Source organism: Gymnoscopelus braueri (genome assembly GCF_963280865.1).
Source record: "Gymnoscopelus braueri genome assembly, contig: SCAFFOLD_162, whole genome shotgun sequence".
NCBI lineage: Eukaryota > Metazoa > Chordata > Actinopteri > Myctophiformes > Myctophidae > Gymnoscopelus > Gymnoscopelus braueri.
Window position 1 is genome coordinate 98833 of NW_027660812.1, and position 20447 is coordinate 119279.

The 20447-nt window shown below is 40.2% G+C and overlaps 4 protein-coding genes across 4 annotated transcripts; 2 read left to right on the forward strand and 2 right to left on the reverse strand.

Annotated features, from left to right (window-relative positions):
* The first annotated feature begins 825 nt into the window (after window positions 1-825).
* Window positions 826-3818, forward strand: LOC308081163 (uncharacterized protein). Its single transcript, XM_080457558.1, has 4 exons — window positions 826-907; window positions 2023-2203; window positions 3355-3583; window positions 3705-3818. Exons 2-3 carry the CDS (start codon window positions 2024-2026, stop codon window positions 3487-3489), a joined length of 315 nt encoding a protein of 104 aa, XP_080313684.1. The 5' UTR covers window positions 826-907; window position 2023; the 3' UTR covers window positions 3490-3583; window positions 3705-3818.
* Window positions 3819-3904: 86 nt separating this feature from the next.
* Window positions 3905-8538, forward strand: LOC308081164 (G2/M phase-specific E3 ubiquitin-protein ligase-like; the record flags this gene model as incomplete). The annotated part of the gene is made up of 11 exons (XM_080457559.1): window positions 3905-4060; window positions 4498-4626; window positions 5341-5438; window positions 5641-5757; window positions 5854-6062; window positions 6239-6338; window positions 6688-6826; window positions 7142-7239; window positions 7450-7594; window positions 7871-7991; window positions 8204-8538. The coding sequence occupies 11 exons, from the start codon at window positions 3905-3907 to the stop codon at window positions 8536-8538; spliced, it is 1647 nt and encodes a 548-aa protein (XP_080313685.1).
* Window positions 8539-11595: 3057 nt separating this feature from the next.
* On the reverse strand, window positions 11596-14351 carry LOC308081162 (uncharacterized protein). The gene is made up of 6 exons (XM_080457557.1): window positions 13920-14351; window positions 13781-13826; window positions 13615-13706; window positions 12499-12609; window positions 12077-12350; window positions 11596-11869 (listed from the first exon to the last, which is right to left on the reverse strand). Exons 1-6 carry the CDS (start codon window positions 14273-14275, stop codon window positions 11669-11671), a joined length of 1080 nt encoding a protein of 359 aa, XP_080313683.1. The 5' UTR covers window positions 14276-14351; the 3' UTR covers window positions 11596-11668.
* Window positions 14352-18267: 3916 nt separating this feature from the next.
* LOC308081161 (uncharacterized protein) lies at window positions 18268-19757 on the reverse strand. The gene is made up of 4 exons (XM_080457556.1): window positions 19701-19757; window positions 19309-19447; window positions 18896-18993; window positions 18268-18696 (listed from the first exon to the last, which is right to left on the reverse strand). Exons 1-4 carry the CDS (start codon window positions 19742-19744, stop codon window positions 18552-18554), a joined length of 426 nt encoding a protein of 141 aa, XP_080313682.1. The 5' UTR covers window positions 19745-19757; the 3' UTR covers window positions 18268-18551.
* Between the last annotated feature and the right edge of the window lie 690 nt (window positions 19758-20447).

Genomic DNA, 20447 nt, shown 5'->3' on the forward strand with positions numbered 1-20447 from the left:
AAGTCAGCAGCCACTTAGAATGTACTGGGAACAAGTTACAGGAAAATGTCACCAAAGTGCTTATCTCAGTCTAATAATGCTATTTTGACCCAAGATTTTTTTAAGAAAGTGGAAGTCAGTTTTGTCTGAAAGAAGGCATTATATGGAGTTACATTTGTGTCTTTATTAACCAAACAAAAGAAAAAAAATTGAGAGAGAAAAAATATAAACAGAGCAAAGAATAGTTTTGAATGAAAACAAATTAAAACGGCAAGCAAAAAAATATAATTTGTAAGCAAAGGAAATTGTATAAACAGAACACTTTTTTTTTTCATTAAAACAAATTAAAAACGCAATCAAAAAAATATATTTGCAAGCAAAAAAAATTAAGACTTGAAAGAAAAGAAAAAATAATTGAGAACAAAACTTTTAAAATTCAAGAGTAAAAAAATAAGGAAAAACTGTTTAAACTACATTAAACAAAATACTTAGTAAAATGTTTGGGTAATAAAATGTTTTTAATGTTTTTTTTCCTTGTTTGCCAATGAAAGTTTTTTTTTTCTGATTGCAAAACGCCTTCTCTCTCAAAACCTAGAGTCTTTGGTCTCGATTCTTTTTTTCTCTCTTGCGGTTTATTTGTGTGAGGGGTGAAAGTTCAGAAGGCGGGTCCTACGCTGAAAAGATGTAAGACACCTCTCCATTGGCCATTGTCATAAACCCTCCCCATTGGCCACCTTCTTAAACCCTCCCTTTCCACCGGAACACGGAAGACATTCAGAATTTCACCGGCGCGAACTGGTCACAGGCTGCAGCAGCGCACAGCTGAGCAAACAAACAAACAGCTTGTGTTGCCCACATTTCGCCCAGCAGCACCAGTCGTCGTTCGTCGCAGATGTTTACTCTTAAACTGCTGTCATAAAGTTAACACGTAAGTATTTTTATATTGTTCACATGTTATGTCGACTTTATTTAGTTAAAAATGCATAGTTTCTACTAGTTGGACGTGACTTGCGCGTTCCAAGGCGTGTGCCTACATTACATCGCCATCCTGCATGTAGCGTGTAACCAGTGGTGGAAAAAGTACTCAAATGTTTTACTTAAGTAAAAGTATAGATACTGCAGTGTAGAAGTACTCTGTTACAGGTAAAAGTCCGAAATTCAACATTTACTTGAGTAAAAGTACAAAAGTATTGGTATCCAAATGTACTTAAAGTACCAAAAGTAAAAGTACTAAAATGTTTGAAAATAGCAGATCTACAAGCTCACAACGCGTCGCAGAGCTTGTAGATCGGCTATTTTCAAATAGCCTATGTATAAAATAGGGATAAAGTGGTTAATGTATGTTTTATAATGTAATAATTTACATCTGCAAAGTAACTAGTAACTACAGTTTTCAAATAATTGTAGTGGAGTAAAAGTACAATATTTGCCTCTGAGATGTAGTGGAGTAGAAGTAAAAGTATAGACGATTGGAAATACTCCAGTAAAGTAAAAGTACCTCAAAACTGTACTTGAGTAAATGTACTTAGTTACTTTACACCACTGCGTGTAACTACTGAAGTTACCAGGACAATTAATCTGTTAACCTTAGTTAATACTCTTTTTGTGATGTGGTGCAATTTAATTTTAGCGTTGTGTGTTGCAACTATTATCATTTGAGTCAATTAAAAGTGAGACACTGTCTCCACTATGACTCATCCCGCGTCCAAACAAATACAATCCCACGTTTAGGTTTTTACTCAGTTTATTAAACTTATATTTACAGAATTCTTGTTCTGGAAACTCAAATTAGTATGAAACTTAAGCAGCCAGAAAATGTCTGAGCCTAGCTCACTCTTATTTCCTATCACGAAACGTTCTACTGTACATGGTACTGTTTTAATAACCAGAGTACCCTAAGTGTTTGCAGCCTACTAACAGTCTAATAAATGCATTTAAAAATCACACAGATGCACATTCTGGCTCCTACAGCCTGTAGCCATGGCCCATGTCTTTTGGCCTTTTACACATAATGACACTAACTTCTCCTGTTCTCCCTGACAGAATGCAGAACCAACCAGGCCGACCCCAGGCCCAGTCCGGCCGACCCCAGGCCCAGTCCGGCCGACCCCAGGCCCAGTCCGGCCGACCCCAGGCCCAGTCCGGCCGACCCCAGGCCCAGTCCGGCCGACCCCAGGCCCAGTCCGGCCGTCCTCAGGCCCAGCCAGGCCCACCTCAGGCCCAGGTAGGATACTTTGCTCATTCATATACATATGCTCACCATGTGGTCATTGTGATACAACAGCCAAAATATAAACTTGCGTGTGGCTGGAATCAATTGTTAGTGGGTCTTATGTTCCGTGCTCTTATATTAACAATATTTTAATTAACCGTAACTCCTCAACTGTCATTCCAGTATGATGAGCGATCAGCCACTGAGGCTGTTCACCACCTCATGTCCATGCTCCACAGAGGGGAGCCTATAATGCACAGGCCTACAGTCAGTACTGAGATGCACGGGTAAAAAAATGTTTTTGTAGTCTTACACTGTTATTTTACATATGTACTGTGATTCAAGGCGCTTGCTATGAATTGCATTTAGTGGCTTAATCATTCTTAATAGCACCAGTGCTATCATACAGCAGTGTTTATCAGTGTGGGGACCACTCTCATTGTCACCCTTGCAGAATGCTAAACCAGCCAGGCCGACCTCGGGCCCAGCCAGGCCCACCTCAGGCGCAGCCAGGCAGACCTCAGGCCCAGGTAAGGATACTTAGCTCATTCATATACATTTGCTCACCATGTGGTTATTGTGAGACAACAGCCAAAATATAAACTTGCGTGTGGCTGGAATCAATTGTTAGTGGGTCTTATGTTCCGTGCTCTCATATTAACAATATTTTAATTAACCGTAACTCCTAAACTGTCATTCCAGCATGATGAGCGATCAGCCACTGAGGCTGTTCACCACCTCATGTCCATGCTCCACAGAGAGGAGCCTATAATGCACAGGCCTACAGTCAGTACTGAGATGCATAGGTAAAACAAAACTAGTCTTCATGTACATCTTTTTCCCTATGTACAAATATAGAATATGCAATAGTGTCAGTTATTTCTATACCTTCTTTGACAATGAAGGAATTCTGGACCAAAAAACATATCCAGCAATAAAAATCACACCCGTGTGAGCGGTGCTGATGATGGTATCAGTATTTGATATAATGAAAAAACGCATAGACATGCACACAAAGTGACATATTGGAGCGGCTAGCACCGCTCAAAAATGTAGTTTATCTTTGGAAATTTACCCATGCTATTTGCATCGTTTAAATAATTTTCAGGCTTGTTATCGGATGTTATTCAATGTGTGCCATTAACATTGTTCTAATCATATAGAGCCAGCCCTGGAAATTTCCTAAAAAGATTTGGAAAGAACAAGGGTCACCCCATCCGAAGCCCCATTCCAGCCAAGCTGTCAAAATTGTGGAAGCCGTTCGAGGTCACGTTTATGTTGCTGGCCTCAAAACTTGACACTACCCCATCTCACAGTGATGAGCTTGAACTAATCCAGGCAGGCCTGGGAAAGAGGACATTGGCCATTACTAATGACTTCAGTCATGCAGAGGTGCAATATTTAATTTTAAATGCTTATTTTGTTCCCAAGTGTACAAGAGTATTTGTTTGGCAATAAAGCTATACTGTTTATATGCAAGCGGTTGACTTTTTTTTTTTCTTCCCCTTATCAGTTATCCAGTTTATTGGGAGCAACATTTCCAAAGATGATGGACCTTCAGGACAGATGGGTGCTCTACAAAGCAGCAGGTGCACCTTAAGTTATCACTATACATATTCCAATCCGACAGAACATTTAAATGCACTATGCTTTAGGGTTATGCATAATTTAATTGTGCTACATGCTTTTAAAGGTGGAAATGGTAGGAGGAAAATGTTCCAAATCCTGGGAGAATTGGGGTACACTGGGACTGCCCTCCGAAGCATATCAGGAGGAGGAAAACAAACCCTCTACATAGTTCCTCTCCAAGATGAGCTGGACCTCACTCCACTGCCAGCTGATGCTCCCGAGTTCGCACTGATGCCAAAGGTGGCATGCAAACATTGCATGACCCTAATGCCACTACAAATGTTGGCACTGCACATTGATCAGTGCGGAAACACATCTGGCTCAGAAACGGAGGTACAAATGTTTCCTACTTTACCTCTTAGGCATGCGAGATCAAAGCTGTGAAAAGTTAATCTTCCAGTTGTAATTTAAGATTGTCCTTTTCTGATGAACTCCACCCCCAACCTCAGGATATGTACACTTAACACTGAGGCGATTCTTAAAAAATGTTTTCTAAATCCCAACAGTTTTTTGAGATTATTTTTTTTCCAAAAATAGCAGATCTACAAGCTCATAGTGCGGCACTCGGTGCCGCGCTATGAGCTATGAGCTATTTTTGAATAGCCAAAGAAATCTTAAAAGTGACACAGATGCGTTCCAGGTCTTAATGGGTTAACATGTTTTACTCCTCTGCTCAGGATGCAGATGTGGTGTTGCTGGACACAGCCAGACCAGAAAGAGACACTGCTGCCATAGATCTGCGCGAAGAGTCGCCTGTCGAAGGTCCTGAAGAACCAGAGTCCAGTGAGCTAAATTGCTTCGAGCAGGTACAGCAACTGGAAAAAATAAACTATAGAATGGGCATCTGGGTGGCGCAGGGGGTAAACCTGTTTATCAGAGTACACTCATGGTTGTCTACTCCCTCCCATGAACAACTGGTAGTTGGCTGAAACACCGACTGCATAGTTCATTGTAGATTGGCGTCACAACTTCATTGTGGAGAACATTTTAAATGGAGAGCAACAGACCAAAGAATAGTCAAACATAACATGCAATCTTTTTTTTTACAAAGTAGTCTTTATGGCGAGAAATGCTTCAATGATGTATGCCTTAAATCTGCATAGTGGAACGTATTGTATGTTAAAATGCATATTATGTGTAATGATGTAATGCATATTATGTGTAATGATGTAAACTGTTTGGGACCTAAAGCTGCTCTGTGTAACTTTGCTGTTTGTTAATTTAGACCTTCAGGTCAGAATTTGTAAAAATTAGACACAGGATGGTGTCATACTGTAGTCAAACCAGACACATGGTCTTGTTTGTATTTGGCCCTCCTGCTATTCTATTGAGATATTTAGAGATATTTAGATCCTAAGTTATATTAACATACTCTAGTCTACCATACAGATTGGACAAAATGCAATTGTATTCACTATAGCGGATCCCCCCCTCATTAAAAAAAATTGCTCTCCTTTACATTTCTGCTGTCATCTTTCAAACTACATGTTTAACAGTATTTTCCATGTGCCTGCACATAGGCAAAGGACGTGCAATGCCCAATTTGCTGTAGGAAATATCCTGCATCCGACATCGAAGTTCATGCGAACTTCTGCGGTGACAGGTTCTGCGGTGAAAGGTAATATATACATACACTGTATAAAAGACATAATCAAACTTTCAAAACAAACTAGATTGATACATAGCCTTCCCCCCACGACCCCTCTAACCCCAGCTCACTTTGTTAGTTGAAGAAAGAGTTCACCAACTTTCAAATGTCTGGTTTTCTCAGAGGAACGGTACCCAGGTACCTGTCATTTACTGTTGTTTGTTTTCCTTAGCATGCAAACTGCCTTTTGCCAGCCTGACACCGACCCGGAATGCTCCGATCGGGAAGATCTCGCACTGCAGGTTGACCTTGACAACATCCGCCGCTCTGATCTGGATGATATATCATGGTAAGCATTTGGCACATGGTAAGCAATTAACATTTCAATATTTTTTTAAAAGGACAGTGCATTCTATTCATTTGAATGGTTTTAAACTTTTAACAGCGAGGAGGACGTCATTCGGTTTTTGGCGGCACAGATCGACAAGACCAAGACCTTCAACGTTCTTGTGTCCAGAGATGGCATGGTGGAGAGGGGTCTTAAACTGTGGAACCGCCGGAAGAACAATGGTGGACCACAGAACCCACTGAGAGTGTCCTTCCTGGGAGAAAAGGGGGTCGATACTGGCGCACTAAAGAAAGAGTTCCTGTCCAGTGAGTTGTATTCGTATGTGGCATTAGGGTACATTATGTTGTAGAAGAGTTTAAATAAATTATTGTAATTGCTATGCCATTTGGAACAATATGCTTTTTTCCCCCTAGGATAGAATAACTGCATGTTTTTTTCTGTTTAGCTAAACTAATGCTGTTTTGTCTGTTTTTGCCTGTAGCAATGATTGCTGCGATCGAGAAGCGGCTGTTCGAAGGGGAAAGGGAGAAGGGCAAAATGCCCAAGTACTCTACAAATGACGCCAACAATGACCTGTTCAAGTATGTTCTTCATTCTAGCTCTTAACCACTTGAAAGTTAGCATAACTATAGGCTTTGTTTGTGCATATCTGCGTTCCATGACTACAGTTTGACAGGTGGTACTGCCTGATGGACAAGTTAATTCATCCCCTAAGCAAAAGGCATGCTCAGCTCTACTAGCTCAGTGGCATACATTTTGGTACACATGGAGGGAAAACGGATTTGAATCCTGCCTACTATGAGCTTTATTTGCAGCTTTAAATTTGTACATATTGTAAACGGTGTGTGTGAAGTTGATAAATTCTTCTTCTTGCTGTCAGTCATGTTAGATCAGTACTTAAAACTGTCTATTTATTTGTGTTTCATCCAGAGCTGCAGGTGAAATATTTGCTGTGAGCCTTGCCCAAGGAGGACCAGCACCACGGTTCCTGCAGGAGTGGTGCTACAATTACCTCGTCACTGGCGTTGTGGACAAAGCTGCTGTTATGCATTACCCCTTGATCAAAGAGGTATGTTTGGTGAACTGCTTCAGGCCATCTTAATGCGTAACATTTTTTCTTTAGGTGCATAGAAAGTAATCTGACCCCCAAGTTTTGAACAGCTGTTTTAGGCTATACCTTAATATGACTGTAGGTTCACTAAATGACAATTCATCAATAAGTTTGGTTCTTGCATTAAATTAATTCGTTTTGGAGAGGCAAGTCTGTCAGTCACTTAACGTTATTGATTATCAATCTGTGAGAGATGGGTGAATATGGAAGATGCTGTAGACGCATAACTCAAAAGTTGTGAGCTTAATCCTTGTTGCTTGTAAATAATTTTAGATTGAAGATGCATCTGACCTGTCTCCATTGGCCGAAAGAATAGCAGACTGTGGCTACACTGGTAGAGTCAACGTGGACCGTAAAGAAAGCATCATAAGGTTTGTTTTGCATTTTGATGTCTTCACTATTATGGAGAAATATTATACTATTGATTTATTACATATGTATAGGTCAATGGTATTTTAGCCATGTAGTAATGTGCTGGTTTGAAGGGGTCTTTACAAACAAATGTTATATAGCTAATTGTACAGTTTACATTGTGTTTTGAAATGTCTGACATAAAACTTTTGTTATCCTTTTCCTTCTAGGGCTATTGTCTTGCACATCACCATACATTGCACTGCAATGCTGCAACAGCTGCGGGAGGGGCTTGAGGTGTACGACCTCATCAAGGTCATGCAGAAAAAGCCATTAGAATGTCGCAGTCTCTTCGTTGTTGGGGAAGATGACAAGGTATGTTCAAGTGGATATGTTCTTCCATAACCTTTCTTGAAGTGCGCAGTGGTATTCTCATTAACATACCCAGTGGAGTTTTCAGGTGTATAAAACAGTGCAATTTCTTTATTTAATTGTACATTCACGACAATTAAAAATGGTAATATTTACATCAAAGTGAGCGGGGATAGAAATATACCCTCTGCACAAGCAGTATTGAAATTGCCACTGGCGGTACCAGTGTGTGTGAGTGATATTGGATCACATTAACTGTAATACTTTTTTTGTTCTTAGGTGGACGCTCATTACCTGGCATCACACCTGGTCCCAGATATGAGTCCAAAAGGCTCCACAAACCATGTGAAAGAGGCAAAGATCATGGATCACTTCCAGGACTTTTTGCACGAGCTTGAGGGTAGGTATTTTTATATAGCTTAGGAGATCCTACACTGATAATGCATATATATCCAGATTGGAACAAATTATAACCTGGCTCTAGTGGCTACTAACTAAACTGGTACATGGCAAGCAATGTGTATCTTGTACCATAAACACTATTTCATTATCTGGATATTGATGTCAGTCACATAATACAGTTGTTGATTCTGATCTCTTAACTTTTCTAAGATGCACAAGCAGAAGATGGGGCTGAAGATGGGGCTGAAGATGGGGCTGAAGATGGGGCTGAACAAGGGCTACCGACTGTGGCCAAGGTGATGCAGTGGCTGACTGGTCAAGGTTACAGACACATGCTGGTTTCGGAGAGGGAGGATTTCCAAATTACTGTAAAATTTGACCACGAGTGTCTTGTGAACATGCCAGGCCACACGGTGTGTTTCCCAATTGTTAGTGCGTGCACTGACACCATAACTCTTCCATCAACCCATATGGAAGATTATGAGTCATTTAAGAATACCTTCCTTACCGCCATGAAATATGGTTCTACCTTCGACCGAGCATAGCCTGTGAAAGTGTGTCTTTTTCTGGGGGGGGGGGGGGGGGGAATACGGTTCATGTGAAATTGTGTTACTTTACATGTCAGTTTAAGATTTTCCTCAATAGTCCAGAGCGACATGACCGTGTCTGAGACAGCAGGGTAGAGTTGAATGACTTCTTTACATATACAGCAGATGCTACCGATGGTGTGGCTGCAGAGTGATGTATTACACAGTAACACAGCTCTGTGCTGTAGACAGTGTTCCCAGTGTGGAGTGAAATGTTTAACGCCAGCACAAAATACTACAGCACTTCCAGAATTGTAGCAATGAGCCAACAGGTGTCACAAGAGGAAGAGAGAGAATTATGTTTGATATCCATGTTAAAATGGCACATGTTTTGTACCTGTCTTTTAAAGGCACTTTAACGTGGGGGGGGGGGGGGGGGGGATGTGCAATGTTCAATGTTCAAATTGCACATTCTGTTTGCATTTTAACTTTTGCAAATGTTTGCACCATTTCTTAAAGGGAAATTCCGCCCAACGGTTTTCTTACCTTTTCTATGATGTGATATCCTAGGATGAATGGTACAGTTGAAAAACTCCATCCCGGGTCCGCCAAAGCTAAAAACGGGTGCCGATGTGCCTTGCGCTAGATCGCTTATTTTAATAGCTTTTTTTAGATCTGATGTTCAGTGACAGAACATACTATAAAAATGTGCGATCCACCGCAAGGCCCGTTGGCGCGTGCTTTTAGCTGTGGCGGACCTGTTCTACTATACCTCATTTTAGGATATAACATCATAGAAAAGTTAAGAAAACCGTTGGGTGGAATTCCCCTTAAGGTCACTTTATGTGTGGGCAGTGCAACTGTTCAACAAATATTTATTTACTTTAACTTGAAGTATTTTGTGTTCCACTTTTATACTGTATTGTGTTATCTTTGATCAAAATGTTAGAAAACTTGTACTTACAGTAAAGCTGCTGTTTTTCTACCGTGTTACCAAGTGTCACTGTAAAATATAATTGAAATTGTTGGATAAACAATTGCACTGAACTGAATGAATTGTCTTATCTGTTTTACTGCAGCTGCTGCATGTCAGTTGTACCTGTTTATCAAGCTTAAGCACTGATGCTAATGTTATGAAAACAAGCAATTCTATTTCTACTCTTAAAGGAGGAGTTCACCCAAAAAATTACTTATTTTCTGTCAATTACACACCCCATGAAGCCTTGATTTCATGGATTTATTTTTGTTTATGGCATTCATAAGACTATAATTTGATGACCGTGTGTATTTCCGGTAGGAGACACAAATAATCTACTTTGTGTCTCCTACCGGATACATTAGCCGGTAGGAGACGAATCAAATTAATGGCTTAGGAATGCGACAAAAACAAAAAAGAATCCATGGATTCAAGGCTTCATAGGGTGTGCAATTGATAGAAAATAAGTATTTTTTTGTGTTTTCTGAGGAGAGCAATGTGACGTTCAGCATTTCTCTCGCTGTTCTACTGAAACTCCAACTCTGTGAACCCCTCTTTGCAGAAGTTATTGTAATATTTAAAGTCCTGTTTATGTAGGCTTATAATGTGTGTCATGAAGCATCATCAGATCAGCATCCATTGTCAGCTTAGCCTCATTTGGAACCTCTCCCTCCGTAGCGATTCGAGCTATTGTCAGCTGTTGTTCTCAATGACTGACAACTCCTAACTCCACTTGAGCTGCATTTGGGTAAAGTGGTGATAATATGACACTGACAATATATAAAGTCACAATACCAACTTTGAGGCAGTTTGTTTAATAAAAAAAAAAGAAATCCTGAAAAATGAGCGTTTTGGAGTTAGCTGGTTGCTGCCGGACAGCAGAGATAACAGTTATGCTCAAATAGCTTGTGACTGTATGTTTGAATTTAAATGATTGATATTAAGAACTACATTTGTTAGTTAGTATATGAACTATCCGTCTAAACAGTAATATGTACATTTAAACTACATGCTATTGGCAGGTCAGCAAATTAACCTGGCACTGTCTACATAACATGCTATCTAAATTACAGGAGGATGGCACATGCTTTACCGTCCCAGTACCAGCCCCACATTTAGAAATATGGAGTTGAAAATATGGATGGTCAGTATATGGTATGGTATGTGGGTCCCTCTGCTCGGGATGCTGCTACGCTGCCAGTCTAGTTCCTTAAGTGGATGGCCATAAAACACCTCCTTCCCTGCAATAAGCTACTGGTACAAACATATTGTAACATTCAGGTTATTCATCTTCTGACAGACTTGAGTACTGTAACAATTCCAGGTCCCCATAAAATAATCAGATGCCTAGTTGCTTCTGGAGTTGTCTTGGTCTAAAAACCATTGGATTTCTGTCATCCAAAGTCAGAAATATGGTGAAGCAGTGCTCAGGCCTTTTATAATGGGTTTCTTTTGCACAACCTTATCTTTTGTGTATTGTCTTGACTTGCCAGTCAAACTCTACATTCCTATAGCAATCGAGGATATACAGTCGGCTATAGTGTTTGTTTAATGACAGGGGCCTCCCTGTCTCTCCAGCTCTTAAGTAAATAGAATGGTCTAATCCAGTATCCCATAATCAGTAAATTGTACACAACACTTCCAAAAACATGCATTTTGAACATCAATACAAACTTGCTATACAAATAAGATAGATCAATACCTTTATTATCCCACGGGGGGAAATAAGTTACCAGAGGCAACACAGGAGTTTGGTTACAGGTACAGGAGTACGAAAAAAGTACCCTACTGTAGATACTGCAAGGGTAGTCGTACAATAATGTCACAAAAAGCAACATCAGTAATAACCAAACAGTATACCATATGATACACCTACATACAATATCCTGCACTATGCAGCCAAGGGAAAAAAAGAGGAAACATAGGGTCATGTCCTCACAGTACACTGCCCAAACCACAATAAAAAAGCCTCAGTACTAAGCCTATAGGCTACTGCATAAAAACAACAAATACAGTTCAGTGTCAAACAGTGTACTCAGCTAAAGTACATGTGTTACTGCGACCTTTCTTGTGCCTAGAACTAAACTTGACATGCCTAACCAAAATATTTCCATACAGGCCAGAGTAATGGGGAGAGGGGGCACTGCCAGCCAGTATATAGGCCTCTTGATTTTAAAGTCTGAGAGCTATTCCAAGAGCACACAAGTAGATGTCCCGACCAAAGGATGAGGACTCAGTGTTGGGGTTCACGTGGTGCTGTAGTGCAGCAAGTCTTTCGGCTGACAGGGGGCATTGGATGTCTGGTACAATAACTCCATGCTCAGAGTTGTCACTTTGTTCTTCCCGAGATGGTTGCTCCTCAGCTTGCTGGATCTGGAATGACCAATACAAGCATCCATACATCAGACACTGATTACTGGCAAGTCAAATGAGCTTCAACACACCCATACTGAACATCAGATCAGAGATCAGTCTTCATGCCATGTTTTTTTTTATATTAAGATGCAGTGTTTTCATTTAAGGGTTTCTTTCCCCATCTGACCATTTTTGCAGGTTAGTCTTGTATGACCTAATACATACCTCTGCTATGTCTGGCTCTGACACAGGTGCTTGCAGCATCCCAATCATCCACAGCTGATTCGGCGTCAGATTTCCCTCTGTACGCAAGGGGTGATTATCCCAGCTCTCCGTGAAATGCTGCAAATCCGATCGCAGTCGTGGTATAAAGACATAGCCCACACAGAAGAGGTGGACAGCATTGGACAGGTCAATAAAGCCCTCTTCCTCTAAACTGTGGAGCACGTTGTAGTATTCGCATGTTACACTCCAAACATCTCTCCATAGGCGCTCCACTCTAAAAACAAGGGAGGGGATACAGATGAGACTAGACCATGTAGTGTGAAGTCTTTCAAAACACTACTAAAAAAACATCAAGATAGATAGATGACTCAAAAGGTTATACATTCTAATATTTTAGAAGAAAAAAAAACAACATGTACAACCTCTGGTTATGGACGCTTTTCCCAGCAATAAAGCTGCCACGACCGGTTCCTCGCACAGTGAACATGCATCTAGCAATGTCTAAATTTTCAACACCATGATCCCCTCGTACTCTGAAAGAGAAAGACAATGTACAAAATTATATATTTTACTGTGTTGGAAGCAATCACCATTATCACTTATTTTTCTTTATGGCACTAAAATCCATTTATAAATGCACAAAATCACTAGATGCTTTTGTGTCTGTCTGCACCTGTGTACCACACAGATCTCAAGACCCGTCTGACCGATTGACTTGAAACTTGGCATGCGTATCAGTGAGGTCACAAGTGCGTTGTGATGAGCCGAGTGGGAAAGTCGGTCGAATATAGATAAATCTGCAAATCCCAATATGGTGTCATAATCTGACATCAGAGTGACCTGGACTGTTACTGTAAATTAGTGAAGGTAGTAAACATCTCTCATATTTAACTGAGATATTACCTTGGCAAAATGGGAGCTGCACCAGATCAACTGATTTACTATTAGCTCCTAGGGTTCATTCTGAGTTGGGAAAATCTTTTTCTTTTAATGCCCCCGACTCCTGGAATGCCCTTTTACGAACTTTTCAATGCCATCTTTTGCCCAGTTACATCTTTGATTATGCTCCACTATGTATCTGTTTGTAACTGTTTTTAAACAATGTTGCCTTCCTGTCTGTTGTTGTTTATATTGTTGCGTCTACGTCACTGTTAATGAAATAAAGGTTTGAAATGAAGGAAAGCCCCAAAACATAATTAAATTGAAGCAGAGTAAAACATACACTACCAGCCACCCCATCGCTTGGCAACATGGATTAAGATTAACATTTTGTATATGTACCTATAAAGAAAATGCAGCGTATCTGTGTGTCTGTGCCAGGCACGCACATTTGACCCTATATGCCCTGGAAGAGACATTTGCATGTGTAACCTTGGAAACGACGGGCAGGATGTGGAGCTTCACGTATCAGTCCAAGTCCCAATATCAACACCAATCGGCATGTCACATGCCCAGATGTGGAGATTCTCGTTTTTCACTTCATTTCTAAAATGTGTGTTGACATTGTCATCTTCTAAAAAATAGTTTAATACACTTACCTTGATGGCCATCCATGTTTCTCAACTCCATCCATAAAGAATCCAAAAGCCGTCTCTGCTCTGTTATTCAAAGCTGTGTCCATGTAAAAGATCTGTAAAGAAATGGGACACTTGTAGTTCACATTTACAAGATTATAATGAATGAGAGATTGAAAATTAAACACACCTTCCTTGAAAAGCCATCAATTGCTCCGAAAATCACAATGTTGTACCTAACAAAAAGTAAATAGTTAGACAGCACTGATATTGCATTTGGGTGACATGAAAGTCAAAGGGCAGAAGTAGTCCAGTAGAGGAAATAGCACCTTATTAACTTGTGGTTTGTGTCGATGTGGACAAGAGACAAGGGAGCGGGAACAGAGTATGCCCGTCTAGCAATGCAAGACAGCTGGATCATCCTGGCAACTATTCCTGCACCATCCACACGCTGCAACGACATCTTTACTCTTCTCCATGTAATCCGATGCCCCATAGCTTGCAGAGATCCTTTCACTAGCCTGTAGCCAGCATGGGGCATTCTTGTCTTTATAGACCTAACTTTCTGATCTAGCACATCATCTGGTATGTCTGAATAGCATTTTCTGACAGAGAGGTTATGATGTTTCATCTGTCTGTAAAGAGTTGACCTTGAAATCCCATGGAGGTCAGCCAAAGAAGTCATTGGTAACCCAGTACTGAGTAGATTCAGGAGTGTTTGGATTTCTATGTTAAGCTTGGGTCGCCCTACACTTCCACTATATTCCATAACAGCTACATCATCAAATAGTGGAGGGTCATTACTCTGTGATAGATAAGTGCTGACAACTTCAGACAGCTGTTGTAGACTATCTACTATATACTCAGGAAAGTCAATATAAGCTGCCCCAGCTCGAACAAACTGCAACTCTTGAGAGCAAACAAAGTGTAGGTATTCAAAGTCAATGGGCTCTCTGTTAATCACTGAGGCAAGTCTATCCCTGACTCTCTGCAAGAGCTGCCGTCCCATGGGTTCCTGAAACAAGGTAAAATACAAGGTTTAAATAAGTTAACATAAAAGTAACAAAGATAGTGTTTCACATACACAACATTTTAAGTGTGCACCTTCGAGATCATAAAAAAATATATATAATATATCTATATTGTACACTGATCATACAGAGCACAGCATAAAGGTCACTCACTAACAATTGGCTATTGAAGGACAATACTGGAAAACAAGTAACTACTTACTCATTTACTTTCTGGGAAAAAACCTTACCTGGAACTGTAACCTGCCTGGTTGGTTCTGCATTCTGCCAGGAAGACAAGGGGAAGTATTGTTATTGAGTGGAAAAGGCCATAATACCCATTTTATCTCATTAGGCGGGTATGGTCAATATTATGTCATTATGTATTAATTAATGCAAGAGCATAGAAATAGAAGACATTGCTCTTGCATTAATAACAAAAACCAAACCAAACTTGCATACTGATTATGTCACTGGTATAGGCAGGTTTATGGACTCCTCTGTGACAGTGAGTAGTCATAAAAGGTGTAATCTTATAATGAACATGAGTGAGGACCAATTATATGAAGATAAGTTTAAAATGGGTGAAGTGATCCTTTCATTGATTGATTTAATATTGAAGTAAAAACTTGGCTTGGGCTTGTTTCTATAGTGGTCCTGTGTATTCAATTCATTGACACATTTAAAGACATACAATAATATAAATACATCAACACTGGTAGCAATAAAACATATATGAACAGTTGGTCATTTATGGTGTTAAGCTTAGACTTTAATAGGAGGGCCAGTTACAATTTGCATGTGGACAGGTGCTCTTTTATGGTCACACTTTTAATTGACTAAGTAGCCTAGTAGTAGTTGCAACAAAGGATGACAAAATAATGTCAGCACCACATCACAAATAGAGCATTATAATTTATTACGCTTAATTTATTAACTGGCTGTAAATTTAGGCCTACCTCACTGTAGAACGCCTGAGTGGCTAGCAGCAAAAATAATGTAGGCTATTTCCACCACGTTAATCAAAGTGAAGCAAATAAAACATAACATGCATGCTATTACTATATGGGAGTTAACAATACTTACACATAGATTTTCTGGCAGCCTCTCACGATCTGTTTGTGTTTGATACTTGTTTACTATTTTTGGTTGACTTCATCTTCTTCTTTCTTTTGTAATTTCGGCACACTAGCCGCCCGTCAGCCTAGTACTGCCTCCCATTGTTTGTGTTGGGTACTGCACATTTTAACTCAACTATAATTCCACAAAGCTCTGTGCCTCTGTAGCTCTGTCTGTCTGTCTGTCTGTCTGTCTGTCTGCCCAAAATCGGTTCTGCCCGGCTCTCCTCAGTGGCTGGAGCAATTGATCTGCATTTGCACACAGCCATTCAATTGATTGATTGATTGATTGAAATCTTTATTTAGAAGACAAAGGCTTGTTTCAAATGAGATCCCCACATACTCAAATCATGGAGATATATAATAAAAAGGGCATTCCACATTTTTGTTGCATAGCAGGAGAATGAGTTCAATTCCTTGTTTCTGCCAAATCTGGACATGATCAGTGGAGCTGCCTTTGGTGTTGTGATTGTGGACTTACATTTACGTTTATACTTTGACAGGTACATGGGTATCCCAATGTTGTGGTGTATCTTGTAGACCAGGCCCATTGCAAGTTGCCGTACTCTGTCCTCAACCCTGAGCCATCCAACCCTAGCAAAATGAGCAGGGGTTAGATGAGTTGTATGTTTACGGCCAAGAAGTAGCCTTACTAGTTTGTTTTGGGATGTCTGGAGCCTTGTTTTTAAGGCCTGGGTGGTGTTGTGGTAGCATGAGGGGCATGCATAGTCGAAATGACCTTGGATGAGGGCCCCTGTAAGAATCCTCAAGGTATTCTTACTGACTAGAGGAAATCCTATACAAAAAAAGTGTTATTTGGTTGACCTTTTGGATGACTCTCCTCGTGTCAGAGAGAAAATCCATCACAGCTTTCATAACATATTATAATTATGCATTCCCCACTGCACTTTGAAATTCCACAGGTGTGAGAAGATTGCAGGGAGACCCCAGCATCTAGCACTGTATCGAGAACAGGACATTCCTCTCCATTGTATATTTGGAGCACTCCATCACATGCTGCACAGTCCCTTCTTTCCCACATTTACACAGTACATCCTTATGTTTCCCAATGCGTGACAGTCCCAATGCTAGTCCATAGTGTCCAAATCTCAATCGTGTCACGGTCGGTCACCTGTTCTCTCCTGCTGTTCCCCTGATGTTCCTTCCACTGTTTTGTATGATGTATTAAACCTTCCTCTCTTTTCCCTCTTCCACTAATTCTGCCACCTCCTTTATTTCTCTGTGGTACTCAGAGATGCCCAAGGCTATGTTCACATCCACCTCCTCGCCACATCAACATTGCCCTCCACACCCACATCAGCGGTATCCATAAAAACCCCACTCTACTTCCAGCCAGGTCTATTTTGGACAACGTCCCGACCTGGTTCCCCTGTTATGTTCACAGATGAGGTCCGGCCTGACCAGTGACCTCCCCCACACCTTCCTGCAGAGCCAACCACATGGGCAACTTTGTGGTGGGCTTTATCTAATAAACCCAATCGTATTCATAGGCTATTTAGTAGGCCTCCACAATGAAATGTCTCTTCACATAATTGTCACTGAGAATTGTAAAGTCTTAAATATATTTCATATGAACATTTTTTGTTTCAGTTGCAATTAGTTAAGGACTGTACATTTAAATGATACATTCATATTTTCAACTCCATATTTCAGTATGACAGTAAAGCCCTGCACCATCCTCCTGTAATTAAGATAGCATGTTATATAGACAGATGCCAGGTTCATTTGTTGACCTGGAAATAGTTGTAGTTTCAATGTATAGCTTTTAGTTTACCCATGATACTAAATGACCATTTATGCATTTGATGCGTTTACTGTAAATCGCTCAGCATTAAGAGTCTGCTAAACCTAAAACTTTTCCTTCTTTGGCTGCAAAATAGGTTATGCAAATGCTGTAAAGCTGAATGAAGTCTGTTGCACGTTGATGTAGATGTGAGGCTCTCCAGCTTGTGCACCCTGGCTAAATCCTTGGACATGCCCTGGAACAAATATATTTCCATAGGCCTAATTTCAGCAGAAATATTGTATTCAGCTACAGTACATACAAGTGTTAACCAATTACTTCATATCCTAACAAATGCAAGTCTTAGTATCCATATTTCTTCACATTCAACCAACATTATACACAATGAGCATAAATGTTTATGCTAAAACTGACATAATATGCATCAGCTGCAGTCTTAATAAGTAAAACAACAGATAGGACAATTCAGTCAGTTTAGTGCCATTGTTTATGCAACACTTATCAAAGCATTCCATTTAGTTACGGCATACAGCGTTTGCAAGTCCATTAACAATAAGAAATTTCTACAGTAGACAGACACTTGCTTTTAGTACAGCAGCTGTACTGTAAGTACAGTAAAACATTTTGATCTCAAAACATTTTGATCTCAAAAACAAGATGCACACTGTATGCTACCATAGAGTAATTTTATGTAAGTAAGCAGAGTAATGTGCCCCGAAACATTACTCTGCTTAAATAAGTTTAAAAATTAATCTAGACTAGAGATTATACAGTGAGAGGCTCTACTTTGTTGCCTTCGTTGGTCAGCAACTGTCAAGAGATTGATGTGCACTAGACTACTACCCATTTGATCTCACATGACATGAAACGAAACGACTTCAGTGACACACGCCAACTGTAGGAAAATAAATAATATGTCCAGTAAATATTGGTTGAACAGTTACTCACGATCTGTATCAAACATAAACAGATCGTGAGAGGCTGCCAGTTAGTGCCCTTAAGAAATAGTGCAAAACATGTGCAATTTGATACAGATTTACAACTTGACAAGCACATGAACAGCATTCTTCAGTCAGCTTCCCCAACGACGAAGAGACTGCGACACTCCACTGGCTTTTTTTGTATGACCTTGATGAGGTCGTAAACCTCAAGGCCTTCCCGCAGCTGTTGCAGCATTGCTGTGCAGTGGATGGTGATGTGCAAGACAATAGCCCTAGAAGGAAAAGGATAACAGCAATGTCAAAACACAATGTATACTGTACAATTAGCTATAACACTCATGTGTAAAGACCACTTCAAAGCAGTACATTAACTTTATAGTCTTCAGTTCATAATTGAAAAATAAAATCTACCTGTACATATGCAATAGTATAATATTTCTCCAAGTGAAGACATCAAAATGCAAAACAAACCTTATGATGCTCTCTTTATGGTCCACGTCGACTCTACCAGTGTAGCCACAGTCTGCCATTCTTTCAGCGAGGGGAGACGGGTCAGATGCATCTTCAATCTGAAATTATTTACAAGCAACAAGGATTAAGCTCACAACTTTTGAGTTATGCGTCTACAGCATCATACATATTCACCCATCTCACAGATTATCAATAATTTACAGTTAATTCCTGTTAAGCGACTTGCCTCCGCAAAACTAATTAAGTTAAAGCGAGAACCAAACTTATTGATGAATTGTCATTTAGTGAACCTACAGTCATATTAAGGTATGGCCTAAAACCACTGTTCAAAACTTGGGGTCAGATTACTTTCTATGCACCTAAAGAAGACATTTTACACATTAAGATGACCTGAAGCAGTTTACCAAACATACCTCTTTGATCAAGGGGTAATGCATAACATCAGTTTTGTCCACAAAGCCAGTGACGAGGTAATTGTAGCACCACTCCTGCAGGAACCGTGGTGCTGGTCCTCCTTGGGCAAGGCTCACTGCAAATATTTCACCTGCAGCTCTGGATGAAACACAAATAAAGACAGTTTTAAGTACTGATCTAACTGACAGCAAGAAGAATTTATCAACTTTCACACACACCGTTTACAAGATTTACAAATTGAAAGCTGCAAATAAAGCTCATAGTAGGCAGGATTCAAATCCGTTTTCCCTCCATGTGTACCAGACTGTAGTCATGGAACGCAGATATGCACAAACAGAGCCTATAGTTATGCTAACTTTCAAGTGGTTAAGAGCTAGAATGAAGAACATACTTGAACAGGTCATTGTTGGCGTCATTTGTAGAGTACTTGGGCATTTTGCCCTTCTCCCTTTCCCCTTCGAACAGCCGCTTCTCGATCGTAGCAATCATTGCTACAGGCAAAAACAGACAAAACAGCATTAGTTTAGCTAAACAGAAAAAAACATGCAGTTATTCTATCCTAGGGGGAAAAAAGCATGTTGTTCCAGATGTTTTCCAAATGGCATAGCAATTAAAATAATTTATTTACACTTTCTACAACATAATGTACCCTAGTGCCACATATGAATAAAACTCACTGGACAGGAACTCCTTTGGTGCTCCAGTATCGACCCCCTTTTCTCCCAGGAAGGACACTCTCAGTGGGTTCTGTGGTCCACCATTGTTCTTCCGGCGGTTCCACAGTTTCAGACCCCTCTCCACCATGCCATCTCTGGACACAAGAATGTTGAAGGTCTTGGTTTGGTCTATCTGTGCTGCCAAGAATAGAATGACGTCCTCCTCGCTGTTAAGTTTAAAAACATTCAAATGAATAGAATGCATGGCCCTTTCAAAAAGAATTGAAATGTTACATTTGCTTACCATGTGCCAAATGCTTACCATGATATATGATCCAGATTGGAGCGAATGCTGTCATGGTCAAACTGTGAGAGATCTTCCCGATCGGAGCATGCCGGGTCAAGCTGGCAGAAGTCCTTCCCCATACTAATGTAAATAAAATACATTTACACTTGTCATGTAAATACATATACACAGATTA